This window comes from Perna viridis, chromosome 5 (assembly GCF_037379345.1).
Source record: "Perna viridis isolate PV_CMFRI_1.1 ecotype Kerala chromosome 5, ASM3737934v1, whole genome shotgun sequence".
Lineage (NCBI taxonomy): Eukaryota > Metazoa > Mollusca > Bivalvia > Mytilida > Mytilidae > Perna > Perna viridis.
The window spans coordinates 34,903,874-34,923,277 of record NC_142449.1 but is presented as its reverse complement, the minus strand read 5'-3'; the positions used below and the strand labels follow the sequence as shown (position 1 = coordinate 34,923,277).

The following is a 19,404-nucleotide window of genomic DNA, read 5'->3' as shown; positions in this document are numbered from 1 at the left end:
TATCCAATTAAAATGTGGATCTCCGGTCAGATACAGAACCCTGTACGCAACTGCGTGTCAGAAATATGGTTTATATGGAAACATTGATGCGGCTGATCAGATCCGCTTCTAGTATTTGAAAGACAAGGGAATTCTCGATCCACTTAATGAATTTAATTTAGCGATCATTTTCTTAAAAAATCACATTTTAAGACAATTTCATGTCCTTAGCTTTTTTATCTTTGGATATACTTAGCTTTTGGTATTTGATGTGTATAGGTAATAAAGGGCAGCTAAGTCGATCGAGAATTCCCCGGTCTGTCAGATGATAAAATTAGTTGTAAAAATAACATAATACGTCCTGCAAGTTTCTGTATTCACTGGTTGTGCGTATCAGGCTTTCTAATCATTACAGCAAAATATATACAGGCCTTGGAAATATTATAACAAACAATTAAGTAAAATTTGAAATACGCTAAACAATGCGTTCTCAAGTAACAGTGCAACAACTGAAAAAAATCATGAAAAAAAAAAATTTCAGTGCGAAACCGCTTTTTCTTTTCCAAATATTTCAAATAAGAAAGTAAGGTCTTATTCGTCACGGATTTCATAAGGTACCAGTATCGTATTGCATATCCCTGAGCAGGTGTACGTCAAAACATGGATGCTATAAAAATATAGTGCATTTTCTTTTTGCCTCTCTACAAACTAATATTTTGTCAAACGATATGAACAATGACTTATAAAATAGAGCAAACATCACACTGTAAGATGAAGAACTTTTTTAAAAGAAAACCTAACATAGTATCATAAAAATGTTCCACTGAAAAGGTTGGTTTGGTGAGTGCAAAACGACAGTGAAAGTAGGGAAAATGGCTATTTATAGTTCGAGACTACTTTTCTGTCCGATCTTCGTGGACTCGCCCTATTTTCTTTGCGGGAAATTATTTTTTCACATGTCCTTAGAAATGCTACATAAATGAAAGTTTTATTGAATCAATTTACATATTTTTTTTAAAATCCTAAAAATATGCACTTCACTATAGAAGTCTATGGGAAAATTAATACGATACTGAGACCATAACTGCACCCTTTCGGTAGGGGAATATAGCACAGGGGAGTGCAACGGCACGGGAATTAAGGTAACCAAGAAACTTGCGGAAACCCAAAGAACGAATCCAGGTACAAAGACCAAACATTGAAAACAAATATAATCAACAAGGAACATAAAATAACCAAAATAATACATACAAAGTAACAAAATTAAATGAGCAACTCGAACTGGGAGCATAGATCAGGTGCTCCGGTAGGGTAAGTGTCCTCTGCTTTTCTAGAAACACCCACCAAGTTGCTCATAAAAAGTAAAGTCAAGGGTAGACGAAAGAGGAAAGAAAAGCTATGAAACGTTGAACAAATCAGTTTAAAGGTCTTATCACAATAAAAAAAAAAAACACACAAACTCTCGTCATAATAAAGAAATATCTACCGTGAGGCAGTTACGGTGTTCCATAGGTACCTACTATACAAAAAAATGAAGCAAGTTAAGGAACAAAATACCATGAACCTATCAGCCTTTTTTCAGCTCACACTTCAGTCCTTTAAGCCATTCGTCATTCATTCACTTATCATTCTCTGCATGATAAAGTAGTTGGTTATTGAACATTTGGTTACATCAAGGATTTTTTATGGCAACCTCTCTCCTTAAATGGTGCAATAAAGACCAAGTGGCATTCCAAATATGTCGGTCAATTACTTTTGAACCTCTATGTTATAACTCAAGTACATTAATGATGGTGATCTACTTAATAGGAAGGTTTAAGTGTTTAATAATGGGATTGGCATACTTTGCAGATAAAGTGAAATTTTGAATAAAAAAGGAAATACATCTAAAATTTTACTGCGAAAAAAATCTTGCACTTTAATTATGTATGATATGGTTTGGTTACAGCGATATCGATGATAAGGGTTAGTAAAATGTATTGGCTGACCTTAAGTGTAGGGGTACCGAGTAGATGAACCAACATTTGCTTTGAGGATTTTGTTAATTTCGTGCATTTTTGGAACAAAAATTTACCAGTAATAGCCTAAATCCTCTGTTCCGGCAGTTGGGGCCAACTTTATTCGAAATCTCTTTTTGTCTATTTGATGGAGAGAAAAAAAATCCGACTTATCAATATCCAAATAAACAGGAGGAGAGTCAGTGGAAATTCGAATTCACATTCCAAATGTTATTGATTCGCACAGTTTATACCACGAACACAACTATGTAGGTATGCTACTCGTTTAAATTTCTAGCCAGCCCCCCCCCCCACCTTAATCAAAACTATCTCAAACTAATCCATTGTACATGCTGACATATATAACGTATGACAAGATAAATTTTCGTTCAACTTAATGTCGATAGTTATCTAATGTTTAAAAGATCTCATAAAATGACAGTGTTAACTCGTACATACGTACAGTTGCAGTGTTCCATCAATATTAGGGAGCAACAATTTGATTTTGAATGGAACAGTGGGGTGTGTGGGGGGAGGGGGCTTAAATGAAATTTTCTATCCTGCCTTTTTATTTTGAGAAAAAAAAATAGGTACTGTATTTTTTTCTTTGGCGCAGAGCTTTTTTTAATATAGGACAATATTTTTTCCTGCCTTTTTACTTTTTCTAATGGTCTGTCCTGCAATTTTATTTCTTTAAAATTTCGATCCTGCCTTTTTATTTCAAGTTTTATCCTAGCCCCCAAAATTTCGATGTTTCTTGGGTTGTAAGTTAAGAAAGAAAACTTTGACGGGAGGCTTAGAATTATTGACATTTCACAACTTAAAAATTAAATATTCCCTTCCGTGCTATTTTTGGCAGGCTCAGTTGATACCTCCGCATGGAAGATGCAACACTTTCCCATAAATATTAAGTTGAAAATTGTTACAGGTTTTGCAGGAAAGAGTAATCAAGGGAACCAAGGTTCTAGCGGTAATCAGAAGAATGTAATCCAGGGACAGACCAGACGTGGAAAACAGACATACATAACAAAGAACATAAATTAACTAAAATCATACATACAAAGTAACAAAAAGCAAATTAGCAACTTGGACTCCACTAAAATAAAAACTGGGAGCATGGACCAGGTGCACCAGTAGAGTAAGCGTTCTATGTGGCATCTACCTCGTTGAAGTGCTGATTCAACTGGGCCTGTTAAGAAAAATAGCACGAAAGGGTCTATTGAAAGGTAGATTTTCTTTCATTTCCGGATACTGTGATAGCTTGAGGATGTTTTTGACTGAATAAAAATGTTAAAAATGGATGGAACCATGAATACAGTTGAGGTTAATACGTATAAACACCAGAGGTGGATCCAGGATATCAGGACAGGGGTGGCGTAAATAAAGTCAAAAACAAATTGTCCCGGATTTTGTGCTTGAGGGCATACACCCGACTCGCCTTTCCTTGGATCCGCGCCTGAATACATAAATACATATGTACAGACTACATCTTGTTCTTGTTTTTACAAGTGAACAGCGCATCATACAGGCATTTTCAGTTTCATATTTCTTAAACGTCAAACTTTCATTGGATGCTTTCTGGCGGGTAAAGTTGGCGCTTCGCTGTAAGCAGATGGCGGGACCGGAACTGAATCAAAAAATATTCTTCCGTAGCTATCTCGATCGTCTTGCGGTATAAGTGTATCACCATCGAAAAATATTCTTCCGTAATCATTGTCATCTCTATAATTGTTTTCGTTGCTGTTTGTGTGAAGTGTCTAGAAACAGATTATAATGTAATATTGTTAAATGCCGACAATGTCAAGAAACAAGTAATTTCAATTAGAAAATACATCTTATCGCCATACCAGAATAAAAAAAAAAACTAACAAATAGTCGTGACGATAGTATCGCACTGAAAGTACAAATACATCGGCGTCACTGTTATGTTTTAAGTCAGATGTCCCACAATGGAAAAAAAAGAATGGATATGGTGAAAGACAACCATTGCACCAGAGTATAACCTTCAATACTTTCAGAGATCATCAATAGGTCTTCAACAACTGACACTTGTTGAAGACCTATTATGTAATATTTCAAATGTACTTTTGTTGCAGGGGACTTTCAGAGATTACTTAAACACCTTTATGTAAGCTCTGAAAGACCCAGTAACAAACGTAGAAAGAGCGATGACACTTCTCCAAAATAACCTAAAAGGTGAAATAGCGACACAAAGACACATTAATGATCAACCTTTCCTGGCTGTGGACAGGGCAACGTCTCCGGTGGGGTTAAACTAATATCAATTTTCGATAGAGTTTTTCGAACGCCATTAGTTATCAGTATTTAGCCAATCGGGAAACAGGATTGCGATCAGGTGACTAACGTTTCCACGGAAGAACGTCTTTAAGGTCATATGGCCAAAAGCAAAACTATACCGACTGCGTCGGAAAAAGGTAATTTTTACGAATAAATATATTAAGTGCAGTTGATAAATCAATAAGTTTGTGTTTTATAGACTATATTATAAATACTGGATGAGCAATACTATTTTCAACCAAGAACCGCAAGTGCTACTAGATTTCTGTATCAAAGTTTTGTAAAACTGAAAACGCATAGTAAATAAATGTTTTTTAGAAGTGTGTGATACCAATAGCTTTTCTCTGAGGAATCTCAATCACTGTGGCGTTTATTAAAATCTGACACTTTATTACAAATACGAGCAATATGAACCAGTTGTGAAATGTAAATACCGTAGGATGTAGTCCGAATTTCCTTGACCCTGCAACCCTCCTCTTTTTAATTTGGATATTGATATATGTCGGGTACATATCAATATCCAAATAAAAATAGAGGAGGGTTGTAGGGTCAGAGGAAATTAGGACTTTGTAGGAGGGTGCTTGGGAATATCACTATCTAGGAATAGCGAATTAAAACATCATCTTTTTGTATGAAGACTGTCATTTTCAATCTTTTAATAGGAAACATTACATATAATTCCAAATGGATTCCAGTTCTTATGAAATATTATATAATTTTGGGATTATTGGAATCAATTACTATTTTATACTTATTGACTGGGTATGAGGGAAATAGCAAGTTTATTGTTCCCCTCGGTCTTGCATCGGGCAATAGTCACAGTCAACGGGAACAATAAACTTGTTATTTCCCGAATACCCAGTCTATAAGTATTTTATTATATCGAAAACATCAGACTTGTAACACATTTACTCCATATCCCTCCATTGTTCATAGTTGAATGATCATCTCAAAATGATAACCCAGAAAAACGTTTTTTTACAATATTTTCAATTTGAATGTCACTGATATTTCCCCTCATCACCTCAAAATGTTCAAAACCCAGAAAACCATGCATCTTTTGACAATATTTTAATCTGAATGTTGTCTCATTGACCTTTTCACCAGTAATTCATAGGAGTTTGAATTTGCAGAAAGTAGCCTTCAACATCAATTACATGATGTCTGTAAGATAAAGAACAGAAACAATGTACACAATTCAACATTGTCTCGCAAACATTCAATTTCATCTGTGTTAAAGTGCAAGACTTGTTGAAGAGGGCGCAAGTGTGCAGTATTAAGTAAAATAAAAACAATAAAGAGTTAACAATAGTATTGAATAACAATCAAATGTAACAATTATCTGTTTTTAAAGTTATAACCAGTTACTTCTGAACATAAAAATTAACTGTCGGATTGTTAATTGTTATGCCCGTAGGAAATCCACCAAAATTACATGTCGGTGCGTTTGTAAAGTTTTGAAAGTTATTTTGAATTGGCAACTAATTATTATTTGCCTCGAAATTAGTTATATCATTCAAAGCGTTTACTAACTCATAATTTTGCCATTTGTGATTCAGCAGACAAAACTAGCAGACGTGATAATTTCGGAGTTTTCATTAAGACAGGGTGAAGTCCGAGCGTTCCGAATACATATAAAACTTTTGTCCAATCCGGTGACGAAACTAAAAGTCCGCGAAAGCGGTTGACATTGTTGGTCAATAGTCTGAAAAATATGGACTGCTCAATAGTCAAACACTGAAAAAGGAGAAAAATAGCGATTTTACTGTAGAAAATTTTGTATTGATGTTTATATACTGAGGTATAATATTTTGGGTTATTGGACTCAAGGACTGACGACCAAATATTTATGCATGATTATTATGGCAAGCTGTTTTCATATCTATTCTATGTTAGATATCACATATCACATTATACATTAGATATCTATTATATCATTAAAGATATCAGATACAACATACTATATATCTCATACAAATGTACACTACTGCTTTATAAGATATCATATATGATATATCTTATACATAAAAATATGTAAGATATCTTATTTAATAGATAAGATATCTAAAATAATACATGATTCATCTTATATAGAATATGATCCCAGTGTGCGTTTAAACGAACCCTCCTAGCATGTGTTCATCGTGCGTTTAAACGAACGCAAAACGATATGTAAACGCATGGTAAACGCTGCATGAACGCTAAAATGGGAAACGTGAACTTTTTAAGGAGTTTATCATGATACCACAACATTTACCATTGTGTCGTATTGTTTGTACACCGATCAAACATATTCCGCTCATCGGAAGTGACATTACGTGTAATAACCCGTAAAGATCACATCTCGACATTGTTTGGGGTTGGCTTTAAAAAAATATTTAAACATGATAACAAATTGTTTTTAATAAATAATTGATTTGTAACAACCATTGTGATTTGTTGTTTCTCTTCCAGTAAATCAAATTATTTTGTATAACATGCTATAAATAAGAAAATAGAAATAGCGTATAGAACAATAATGGATCCAGAGGGGGTTCTGGGACTGAAACCCTCCTATTTATTGGAATGTTTGTTTAAATTTCGTGTAAAATTTTGACAAAAATGAGCAGATAATTATAGCTCGGACCCTCCTTTTTTTCTTGACCCCTTTTTGACCCCCTTTTCTTCTAGAGCACTTCTGGAACCCCCCTTTTCAACATATTTGGATCCGCTCCTGTGAATTTAAGGAGTGTAATTATTTTTGTTACATATTCATCGGACAGGGACCCTTTCATTTCAACAGACAATTGTTTACAACAAAGATTCAAACTTACACTGGGATCGTATTGTACTTGGCTGTTGTCAGTTCTGCCGTGGTCCTGTAGATTTGGAGTCATGGATTTCGAGCATTTCATTTGTATTTGTGGAAAGTTCGACGGCAATGTTGGCTACAAAGAAACCCGAAAAAAAATCGGACCATTCACTCATAAGACAAACAGACTTTTATGTCAGGTTTGAAAGTGAATGATCCAATTGTACACATACATAAATTCTGGTCAAAATTGTGTCATCCTTACATTTCCAATCCTGAAATACATGAAATATTATCTTGGTGACCCTCATCCATTTAAATGGCATAAAAATGGCTGCATTCAACCAACAAAGTGATTTTAATATAGAGGCTACTGATAATCCACATTCTTTCATTGTTCTGATTATGAAGTTGTAAATGAAGGAACAAAATAACATCAACAACAAAACAAAAAACAAAAGCAAAAAACAAAAAACAACAAAACAACAAAAAAACAACAAAAAAAAAAAAAAACACACACACACACACATCAACAAAAACACACAAAAAAACCTCTTTAATCGGTTCTGTCTATAGATTTTACGATTGGTACGTGGAAGCTGCTACCGTTGAGGTCGTAGGAAAAACCTATTATGATTCATGAAAAAAAGTTTAATATATTGGACATGATTATTTTGCCGTTAAGCTATACTAGACCCAACTCTTACCGTAAATAGACAGACAGATGTAATTTTACAAAACATTTCAAAATTCTGAAATGGAAAAAAGTTGAATTAAAAGAATTAGCTGTAGTGACGACAAACTGACCCATTGACTGTTTCGTATCTTCTGGTTCCTTTAACTGAATGCAATAGTTTAATACAATCGGAACACCTCAGTCTTTCTAGTTACACAAAAGAAAAACCTCGGCGGCACTAGGTGGACGGATCTGTCCAGAGGTTGACCGATCCGATTCCAAAATTATTGTCAAACTGGTTGAATTTTTAACATTACTTTTTTCTTCGCTCCTCGCTTCGCGCCAAAATTCTTGGATGAGTTGTTGTTCTTCATTTCTAGCGCTACCTGCTGGATAGAACTATTTTGATTCGCGTATGACCACCATTCCGGCAAAAATATTCTCCTTTCTGCATCCGAGGTTATTTTTTAGTGTAGCGGAAATGGCCGAATAGTTCCGATTGTTTAAGAAATAATTCGTGGAGAGGATAGATTTGTACTGATTTTAATATGGGTACGGCATTTATATTCGATTATTTAACACCGAACGAAAGCGAGTTGTTAAATGAGAATATAAATGCCAACTCCATGTTAAAATGAGTACAAATCTCCCTTCGGAAGGAATTATTTCCTTTCTAATATGACAAATACGGTAATTTTTGTGACAAAAATTTCCCTAGGCGTGGCCAAAATAACGGCTGTTCCCCCCCATATGAAAGTTGGATTAAATTTGTATATTTATGTCATCAAATGTCTTAAACGTGTGTATTCATATAATTGATTTCAGCCGTTAAATCTTCGCGTAAACGTTTTTAAATGAGTGTTTTGTCTCGAAGCGACAGCGAAAGAAAAGAGTCGGTGCGCAGATGCTAAAGGTGGGGTTTACTGACATTTACTGTTTGACGATATAAAGACGTCATATTATAAAATTTAATGTTGTCTTACCATTGTAGATGATTTTTTCGATCCAGGTAATCGGTTGGAAGCCGGATCAACTGGCCGATGTGTTCGCGAAGGAAGCGGTAATGTACTCCCCTCTCTCGACTCATCTGATCCATTGCCTGCAAAACGTATGATTCGTACTGAGTTCTTTAAGTACAGCACGAGCCTTATATCAAATTTGCCCAAGCCACATATACTGCGTATACAGTAAAAACCTTAATCTGAGTAAATGCAATCAAACGGAAAATGGTTAAAATCTCGACTATACTCATGAATATCCATTCTAATACTACAGCTGAATTAAATCAAAAAGTAATTCGTTACAAGTTACGAAAAAAATACAAAAACAAATACAAAAACCGAGTAGAACCAATATCAATTAATTAATACAGCATGCAATTAAAACAAACTCACTCAGACCTCATAATCAAATCCTTGATAACATAGCATAAAGTAGTTTAGGATTGAATTTATAAAAAAAAACAAAAAAAAAACGGCAAATTTTTAAAATCAATACCGGCAACACGTCTATGTTCTGCTTCATTTTTGATAAGTCAAATTGAAACGTACCATTACTGCTACTTCTGGCAGATATGACGTCATGGACAACGGACAGCATTGCACAGTCTGGTAAAAGTCTCGACTTTCTGAAGATTGCCAAAATAGGGGGAATCTTGATGGCTGGAATTGCAATTTAAAAAAAAAATAAATTTTATTTCCAACATCATCTTTAAGCAGTAACTATTTTATTTGCGAATAGGGATTTTTTAGGGGGGATCTATAGATTTTAGTAAAATTTTGTACTTGACCATGGATGATAAAGAAAAATCATTATTCCCATCCATTCTTTTATTTAACGATTTAGATTTTCAAATAAAAAAAATAAGTAAATTTGAAATTGCATTTATCAATAGTTCTTGGTAAAGATTTCCTATACTTTGTAAATAAATTCCAAATCATCATCCAAATATACCAAAGAAGATGCTTTCAAAATGCTGGCATTTGTGTTCAGTGTGGTGGACGCGTTTTTCAACAAACGGAACAAATATGCTCCTCTACTTGGTGACCTGTCCCTTCAGACTGATGAGGCTGACTTGATAGCTGATCTGATCCAAAAGAAGGAACGTCCTCAGCTAGATCACAGTTTCCTATGTATAGATGACGTATTATCGTTAATCTATCCTAATTTCGGGAATTTGATACATCGCATCTACCCCAAAGATATTCAGCACCTGCGGTTGGAGTTTTCGTATCACAACTTACGTTATGCCAGAGCTTGCCGTAACTCCGCATACTTTTTGTATCGCGTTAGGCTTCTTACAATTAGGCTTCTGGAACAGGGTTATGTTGTTACAAGATTGACTTCATTTGCACAGAAGTTTATGGTTTATCATGAACTCGTGGGTCGTTACGGTGTATCCATCTGCACCATGAGAACTGATTTGTTCAACGTGTCATTTTTTTCCCTTTCCTCTTTCGTCTACCCTGGACATGACTTTTATGAGCAACTCGGGGGGGGGGGGGGGGGTGGTTCTAGAAAAGCAGAGAACGTTTACATTACTGATGCACCTGGTATATGCTCCCGATTTTAGTGGAGCCCGAGTTGCTCATTTGCTTTTGTTACTTTGTATGGATGATTTTAATTACTTTATGTTCTTTGTTGTGTATGTCTGTTTTCCATGTCTGGTCTTTGTCCTTGGATAACATTCTTTTGATTACTGCTATAACCGTAGTTGCCTTGGTTACTCATTGATTTCGGCTAGAATCTTTGCTCCCTTGATTACTTTTTCGCACCATTTTTTTCAGTCGTGATGTAATTGGATACATTTATATATTGCTATGATCAACTGTGTAGAATTGTTTCTTTGCATCGGCTATTTGGTTGAAAAGAACATCATTCTCAAATGATTTCAAAGTAAGTAATTCAGGGATGGATTAGGCCATCCTTTTTGTATAAAAAATTTAGTTAATTTCGTTAAAATTTGGGCAAAAAATTAGCAAATAATAGCCTTGAAATTCCCTTTTTCTGGAACCCCTGTACACCCCCTATTAAATCTCTGTGACCGTCCCTGTTTATGTCATGTAGCTTTACGACCAAGAAACATACAAATAACTTATAAATGTCTTGAATTACATACGCCGTCTTGGTTTCTTTTGGTTGCTCACTCTATCCACTGCATCTGCATCCGGAAGTCCTTGGTTCCTCTGAAATACTGCCTGATTGATATAAAATCCTCTCCCTGTGTTTATTGTTGATCTAGATGACAAAGACGGTGAATCTACTTCTTGAATATACAAACATGACGAATTTTAACTTTGGTTGATTTTCGACTTATTATGGGGTCTTTTATAGCTTGCTTTATGGCATGGGTTATGCCCATCATTGAAGACCGTATCCATGGTGACCTGTAGAAGTTTAATTGTTCGTTGTTTGGCATTTGAAAGATGACTGTCTCATTGCAATCATATCTCATCTCCTATTTTTTTTATATCAAATTTCCGCCCTACCTTAGTAACTCTTGTGACTGTTTTCCTTTCTTAGATTTCAATAATAATTGTTAAAAATGAGAAAACATCAACCAAAAAATTCTTTGTTTTGTTTGTTACTGGTTTCGTTTGTGATATTTTGCTTGATTGGCATCTCTCCCCCCTCCTCCCAAAGAAAAAAGAAAAAAGAAAAATCCAAAACAACTACATTTAATATAAGAATAAAAAATCTTACCATTTTGCCTACGGTATCGCCGGTAATGCAGTACTGCTGTAACACAACCGACCATAAAAACAACAAAACAAACGCCAAGAATTCCGTACATTGTCTGAAAGACTTTATGGGTTCCTACAATATTGCAAGAGAATATCATATTATTATACATTAAAAATTAATATATCTAACTATTTCAACTACATAATGGTGTTAATTTATTTAGTTTTGATCTGTTCGAATATGAATTAATCCGGACCTGACATTTTACAAGCAACTAGGCGGTTGTTTCTAGAAAAGCAGAGGTGAATACCTTTCCGGTGCATCTTCATGTAATCAATGCCCAATTATTTAGTGGAGTCTAGGTTGCTTATTTATATATACATGCATGTGTGTGTTGCGTGTTACTTTGGATATTTCGTGTTATTTGTTGTGTGTGTTTATTTTTTTTGTCTAGTCGTTATTGCTAAATTATGTTCCTTTTGGTTACTGTTCAAATCATGGTTGAATTTTTCTTAAATTCCATTTGAACATGTATACGTAGCAAGTATGGAACATAATATGATACAAATAAGCAAAACAAATTAATTCTAAAAAGCAGATCTTGCGTATTAGGAGAAAATAATTTTTTCCCGATATTTTTTTCAGTAAAAAAAGGGTCCCATAGAAATACATATGTACCTGTAGGCTCTTTTGTTTGGACTAGCAAGGGTTCGACATTTGAGTAGACGCTGTGTCCCTTCTTATTTTCTGCATATAAAACAAACTCGTATTCAGTTGACCACTTTAGGTTAAGAATTCTCACGGGACTGAAATCAAATCGAACAATGCTGTTTTCAGAGTCGTGTTCTCTTTGCCAGTATCTGATTGCAAAGGATTGTTGAAAGCCTCCGTCAAAACCAGGATTAAAGGATACTGTGAATCCTCCACTGGTTACGTCATATATTGTCACGTTGAACGGTTCAGATGGTGGACCTTTTGTAAAAGAACAAGTATTATAGTTAAGAAAAAAATTTGACAGAAATATTTTTTCGATAAACAAACCACAGTGTTCAATAATTGTGATAAAACAAACTTTAGTAATGTTTCATAGTCCGATCTAAGGAAAGGTGGGGGGCTAATGAAATTAAAAATGTATGAAATTAAAACATTTTTGTGTGTATATGCATAACAAGTTTTTAACAGAGATTTTTAGTGGGCCCCTAACCCCCTCTTAGATGGTTCTCTGGATCCGCCACTGTAGGTTTCAAAAAAAGTTTCATTTACTACATTAAGCAGTGATACAAGAAAATAAGTATACTGAGTATTTTCCAAATAAAAGAAAACAACTTCAAAATGATTTTAGGAATTACAGTTCTATCGTGGCGATTCATCTATAACTGCATGTGCAGCCATGAACATATCAGCTCTGGGACAATTGTCCGAATACAGTGTCAAGTATACATGAAAATATGTTTTAAAAATACCCTCTTTTGAAATGGTGAAATCGAAACTTGTGATCCCTTTGTCGTTTTCCATTTTCATCTTGTACTCTCCGTAGTCTGCCTCATTGAAGCTGTTGATTCTCCAACAAGTTGTATATCCGAGAGTGGTCAATGTGTATTTTTTGAATTGAAATGTTATACTCGAACTCCCATTAAAAATCATGGTAACAGCATTACTGTTTTTTATGTAGTCTTTGTTAAAGACCCCCACAGAATGGATATCTGGGTAAGCGTAAAAGCTGACATGAACAGAGACAGGAAGTCCGGATTTTGCTACGAAATGATGCCGCGCCTGAGATGAAATGATAGGTTTGGCTGAAAATATAAATGCAAAATTATTTTTATGTTACTTCATGACGTGTAGTCTGAATCTTCTGACCCTGCAACCTTACTCGTGTTTATTTGTATATTGATATTGGGTTAAACCGACATATCAATATTCAAATAAAAAAGAGGATTGCAGGGCCAGAGGAAAGTCGGACTCTATGTAGTGTTGCTTAAAAAAGTAACAAACTTAAGTTATTACATACATATGATTTACTGTTATAACAACAGTAAAAAAACGTGTTCTCACTTTTTTCTGCGTGACACAATTAGAAAAATCGACGTTCAAGAAGCCGACGTAAAAATAATAATAGAGTCGATCGCATTGTTTTTTTTGGAGCAATCCAAAAACAATTTGATTAAAAATAAAAGTTAACAAAAATAAAGAATATTATTTAAACTCACTTCGAAATAAAACGGGTTTTGTAATGGCATGTTCTGAATCATTCCAAGCAGGATGTGTTACAACACACGAGCATTGGTATACGTCTGTTTCATTCCCTGTTAAAATGATATTAATTTGGCTTATTGTTTGACCGTTGGTACTTGTAATGTCATCCTTGTGAATGTGGTTCAAACAATTCCAGTCGAATTCGGGACTTGGGTCTCCACCAACAACAATACACCTGTGCGTTATAACATCGCCAGCCCTAAATGGTCGGACTCCTCCAACGAGTTCTGTAAATGGTCCAGCGGTCGGTGGAACTAAAAAAATGTATCATGGATACTATGGCTTGAATATCTACGTTATTAGATAATGATAACTAGAAAACACCATCTTCCTCCCCAAACCATAAAAAAAAACCATTCCACCTCACTCCCCCGAAACCATATATAATTCAAATGGAAATATGAAATATTATATGACACGGCTTTGCCTGATTAAGAATGTATGCAAGTGTTATCGCATTCCATTCATCGGTTTCATAGGACCTGTTATCAAGTCCATTCTTTGCATTAGAAAAACCCTGGAGGTGCACAATTGCATCACCCGATGAAGAATGTTTGTACAAGTTTAACCAATTTCATTCGGTGGTTTTGAAAGAGTTCAAACGGACGGACGGACGGGAGGTCAGCACAACTACTTTATGAACAGCTTCGTTTACATAAAGTTTATAAATACAACTCAGATTCCGAACGAACAAACAAAAAACAACAACAACAACAAAAAACAATGGATATGGTGAAACTTAACAATCACACCAGTGTATAACGTAAATAAAGGCATTTAATTCAAAACTGCAAAGAAATGTCGTCTTTAACAGTAATAGCCTACAACGATTTCTGAATAATATTGATATATAATCATTATTGACAACTCTTGGACAATTCTGAACTAGATGGTATCAGATGACAATTCTACACCACAACATTTTTTTATCCTGGCAGTTTTGACCCTTTGACTGTCAGTACTGACAGAGGAGTAGAAAGGTTGGAACACAGCTGTAATCCTCCCCGGATCCGTCATTGGTAGGGTTAAGTAGACAGATTAATTTATACACGATCTCATTAATAATATTGATATCAGGAAACTAGCCTTACCAAAAAATGTTCGAGTCAGTTTACAATAAAAATGTCCTAATTATATGAAAAAATCTTGTTAAGAACAACAGTGGCAAATAAATAAAGAAAATCCATGGCTGCGTTTTGAATAATAGTGTCTAAGTACTAATTCAAATGACACTGTCAATGTTAGGGGTGATTCATGGTGCGGAAAACTATAGCGTTGTATCAAGGTCAAAAATAAGCATTTACGCATCTGCTTAAATCGAATTTTGCACATGCTTGATTATGCTATATTCGAATTTTGCCTATGCTAAATTATTTATGTATATGCATCATTCGAATTTTGCTATGCTAAATTATTTATGTATATGCATTATTCGAATTTTGCCCATGTTTAAATATTTCATGAATCGAATTTTGCATATGCTTAAAAACTAAAGCATATCCTTAATTCGAATAAAGCATCAGCATAAATACGTATGTTTGACCCTGATACCGCACCATAAAAACCCACCGAACAAACAATGCTGTTTTTTGTCTATGTATGCCATATTTGTATATTACTTCAGTGATTTCTGCATATACAGATCTGCATTTTGGAGAAAAAATATACATTCATATGCCACATAAATCAACCAAATCAAGTCCGATAACTTTCAATCTAATTAAAAAATTAAATCGTTAATTATGCTACCCTCTCGGCACATGTCAGATCGTGTATTTTAATCAGGTTGGATAACTTTTGAAAAGTAACAATCGTTAAAATCTAATATCAAACAAAGACTTGTTATACGGACTGCAACTTTTTCTGAATTTAAATGAATGTGGTGGGTTTTAACATGCATGAATTACCTCCTGTCTGATATTAAAAACATTAAGACTGCAAGTTAAACAAGAGGCTCCCAGGAGCCTGAATCTCTCACCTGGTTCAATTTTTGTCAGATCGTGTATTTTAATCAGGTTGGATAACTTTTGAAAAGTAACAATCGTTAAAATCTAATATCAAACAAAGACTTGTTATATGGACTGCAACTTTTTCTGAATTTAATTGAATGTGATGGGTTTTAACATGCATGAATTACCTCCTGTCTGATATTAGAAACATTAAGACTGCAAGTTAAACAAGAGGCTCCCAGGAGCCTGAATCCCTCACATGGTTCAATTTTTGCCTTTCAAGGGCAATAACTCTAACAAGGAGTTGTCCGACAATTTTGACTCCATGAAGACTTTGGTATAACTTATCATAAGATCATTTCATCAGCTGAAAGTTTCATTCTATCTATTATAGTTTTCAAGATAATGGCTGAAAACTGCTAAAAAGCACAATTTTTTGCTTTTCAAGGGCAATAACTCTTAAATGGAGTCGTCTGACAAATTTGATCCTTGGAGACTTTTGTAGGCCTTATAATAAGAATCATTTCAGCATTGAAAGTCTCATTCTATCTATCAAATTCTTCATGACATTAGCTGAAAACTAAAAAAAAACAACTCATTTTTCTCCTCTCAAGGGCAATAACTCTTACATGGAGTCGTCGGACAACTTTGATCCCTGGAGACTTTTGTAGGCTTTATAATAAGGATCATTTCAGCAATTGAAAGATGTTAGCTATAGAACCTAAAGGTTTTGGATATATATATATATATAAGGGTCTGAAAAATTCCCAACGATGTTAGATCTGTCAAATTTGCGAAGCAAATTTTTTGGTCGTTCCTTCCGCGGGACTCGAACTCGTACCGCTATGGCAATACCGCCTGCACTAAGTCCAGCGCCCTAGACCACTCGGCCAGCTAGGCTATATAAAAATACAGCTTTCGCTGGCCGGGTCATTCCTCCTCGTAGGATTAATCTAGGGCTGTAACTTAGTACACGATGTATGGTAGTACGGGACAGTTCATCTAGGTGTTATTATGTAGGATAGAGGATCAAATTAATGATGCATGTCACAACAAATCAATATTATACAACGTCTCAGAATCAGGTGGTGTTGCCATAGATGGTCACAGCGGTACGGGTTCGAGTCCCGCGGAGGGAACGACCAAAAATTTGCTTCGCAAATTTGACAGTTCTAACATCGTTACAACGGCCATGCTTTTTAACCGATCAAGAATCCAAACAATTGTTTGGTTTAGAATACCCTAAAAACAAGAATATAACTTTCATTGAATTCTGTATAGCAGTTTCTGAGAAGATTTTGGAAAGTAATAACATCAAAAACAGCAAAAAAAAAAACGTCCAAAAAGGACAATAACTCCAACATGGGTCAATAAATTTTCACCAAATTTGACCACAGATAGGTCTCATATGCTGAATACTTTTACCCATGTCAGAATTTTGTTAAACCTAACAGTTTTGGAGATGTGTGCAAAGAAAATACTGTCTAACCCCTATGTTCTATCATTAGTAACGACGGCCTAATTTTTAACCGATCAAAAATCCAAAGTCATTTTGTTTAGGATACTTAAAAGAAAAAGAATACCAAATAACAGCAAAAACAGCAAAATAAGCATCCAAAAAGGGCAATAACTCCAACATGGATCAACAAATTTTCACCAAAATTTGACCACAGATATATCTCATCATGCTAAATACTTTAATTTAGGTAGAATTCGGGTAAACCTAGCGGTTATGGAGCTATCCTATATGCAAAAATTTGCTGTTTGACCCTTATATTTTACCTTTAGTAACGGCGACCATGTTTTATAACCGATCAAAAATGCCAATGGTCATTTTGTGCAGGATACTCTAAGGAACAACCATTATAAGTTTCATGCAAATCTATTAAGTAGTTTTAGAGGAGAAGATGTTTGAAGAATTGTTAACGACGACGACGGCGGACGCCAAGTGATGGCAATAGCTCACCTGGCTAGGTGAGCAAAAAATGACTGACGCACGCAACAGTTTTCTGTTGAAACGTATCGTAGGTCAATATTCCACAAAAGTAATTTCGCTCGATTTTAAAGCGCTATCTGGCAAAATTTTGGTACAAATTATAATTGATAGATGAAACAATAAATGAAGAAAAATATTTTCTACTTAGTCAATATGAGGCTCGACCTGGCGGGCTCATTAACATGATCATGGGGCGGGTACAGGAATTGTAGAACGGAAGGAAGACCGCTTAACCAAAGAGGGCGTGCACCATCACGCTCTAGCGATTTTCTTCCATTTCAACCATTTTTTCCCAAAGTTGGGAGGCCGCTAGTGTCGGACCAGGATACACTTGTGTAATCCGTGACAAAGTCACTATTAAACCATAATCATCCCATGCAACGCCGTCACTTTTGTTTTTCTTTACGTATAGGAAACATTTCCCAATATGACTATGAAAACTATGAAATACATGTATATAAATGCTTTTGAAATAGAACAAACTTACCACTAGCAGAGACAAATGATGAACAAAGACATACAACCAGAATATATGAAAAACCAATATTTTCTGCCATTTGATATCATACACCATTTAATTAACCAATATAAGGAAATAATTCGTCCATGTGACTTAGCTATTGCCTGATTGATCATTTCCGTTTATTCGCGGAAAGTGAACAAAATTCACACGAATCTAATCTGAATCGAATTATTACTTCTGATGTTCACAAGTATAACATTCTAGTGATTATCATTTTAAGTCCAGAAAGGTATAACGTCAAAAGTTGAACACCTAGTTTCAAACAATGACCATCATATAGGTTTCTTAAATCAGGGAAAAAAAATAAATGTAGCACTTATGATAGACAAATAAGTACATGTATGTTATAAATATATACGAAAGGAATAATGATATGTAAATTTGGTTTTGTGTACTTTTTGTGTATTTCTTACCCTACCGGTGCACCTGGTCCAAGCTCCCAGTTTTTAGTGGAGTTCCTTATTTACTTTTGTTACTTCCTGTATATTATTCTAGTTTTATTATGTTCTTTTTTTGTGTTTGTCCGTTTTTCATGTCTGGCCTTTGTACCTGGATTACATTCTTTTGATTTTCTCTAGAATTTTGGTTCACTTGATTAATTTTTATTACTTGAAACGAATTTACAACATATCAAAATTTGCGATACATGTATTTATATTTATATCTATAAAACAGGAAATTAAATAGAGGATACAAACACTGTACAAAATTAGCAGAGTAAATATGCAACAAACGTTTTTTTTTTCAATTTAATAAATAGTTTTATCAAATAAACAGGATTGAAGTGCAATGTAGAAATACACTTTTTTAAACAATTAGATACGAGGAAATATGTTAGTCTACGCAGCTAATTTGTGGACGGATTGTTGTGAACCTTGTATATTTTGATATTGTGAATGAGCTTTGATCGAGCAGCGTCTGGAGTTAGTTTATTCCGATCCATGTTTCCGGTTATTCAAAAATCTTGTTGTATTATGGGGAATATGAAAAGACTAATTTTAATATGTTAACTCCAGGGTAGTCGATAGCCAAGCTCAATAATCACTTCCGCGTGTTTTATTATACCCCAAGCCATACCTCGCCGGAAGTGTATTCCACTCAAGCTCATCAACTGTCCCACAGTTCACACGAAATGGTCTATTGCACCATTCAGCCTCCAGTGATGGACATAAAAATGGATAGATTAGTATAAAGCGGTTACAAGCAAGACAACGGATGTTGTATGTAGCCGCAACCCGCGACATTGGTAGGACTA

General features: G+C 34.8%; 1 protein-coding gene across 4 annotated transcripts; it reads right to left on the bottom strand.

Moving 5' to 3' along the window:
• Positions 1-1,860: 1,860 nt before the first annotated feature.
• On the bottom strand, positions 1,861-19,385 carry LOC148617215 (uncharacterized). 4 transcript variants are annotated; one of them, XM_088584699.1, is made up of 10 exons: positions 18,114-18,264; positions 13,636-13,935; positions 12,889-13,221; positions 12,104-12,397; positions 11,444-11,557; positions 10,860-11,006; positions 9,292-9,402; positions 8,725-8,840; positions 7,088-7,201; positions 1,861-3,733 (listed from the first exon to the last, which is right to left on the bottom strand). In XM_088584699.1, exons 1-10 carry the CDS (start codon positions 18,181-18,183, stop codon positions 3,533-3,535), a joined length of 1,800 nt encoding a protein of 599 aa, XP_088440825.1. In that variant the 5' UTR covers positions 18,184-18,264; the 3' UTR covers positions 1,861-3,532. The 4 variants fall into 4 exon arrangements, with proteins under 4 accessions (XP_088440825.1, XP_088440828.1, XP_088440827.1 ...); XM_088584701.1 differs by lacking the exons at positions 1,861-3,733; positions 18,114-18,264 and adding exons at positions 5,656-6,011; positions 19,227-19,385; XM_088584698.1 differs by lacking the exon at positions 1,861-3,733 and adding an exon at positions 5,657-6,011 and having other exon boundaries at positions 18,114-18,361.
• Positions 19,386-19,404: the final 19 nt, after the last annotated feature.

Excerpts from the sequence above, each read along its gene's own strand:
- LOC148617215 (XM_088584698.1), bottom strand. The coding sequence starts at position 18,183 with ATGGCAGAAAATATTGGTTTTTCATATATTCTGGTTGTATGTCTTTGT. Across the intron at positions 9,403-10,859 it reads CCAAAAGAAACCAAGACGGC|CCATCAAGATTCCCCCTATT; the intron begins GTATGTAATTCA and ends TTGCAATTCCAG. Across the intron at positions 8,841-9,291 it reads TGCCAGAAGTAGCAGTAATG|GCAATGGATCAGATGAGTCG; the intron begins GTACGTTTCAAT and ends TACGTTTTGCAG.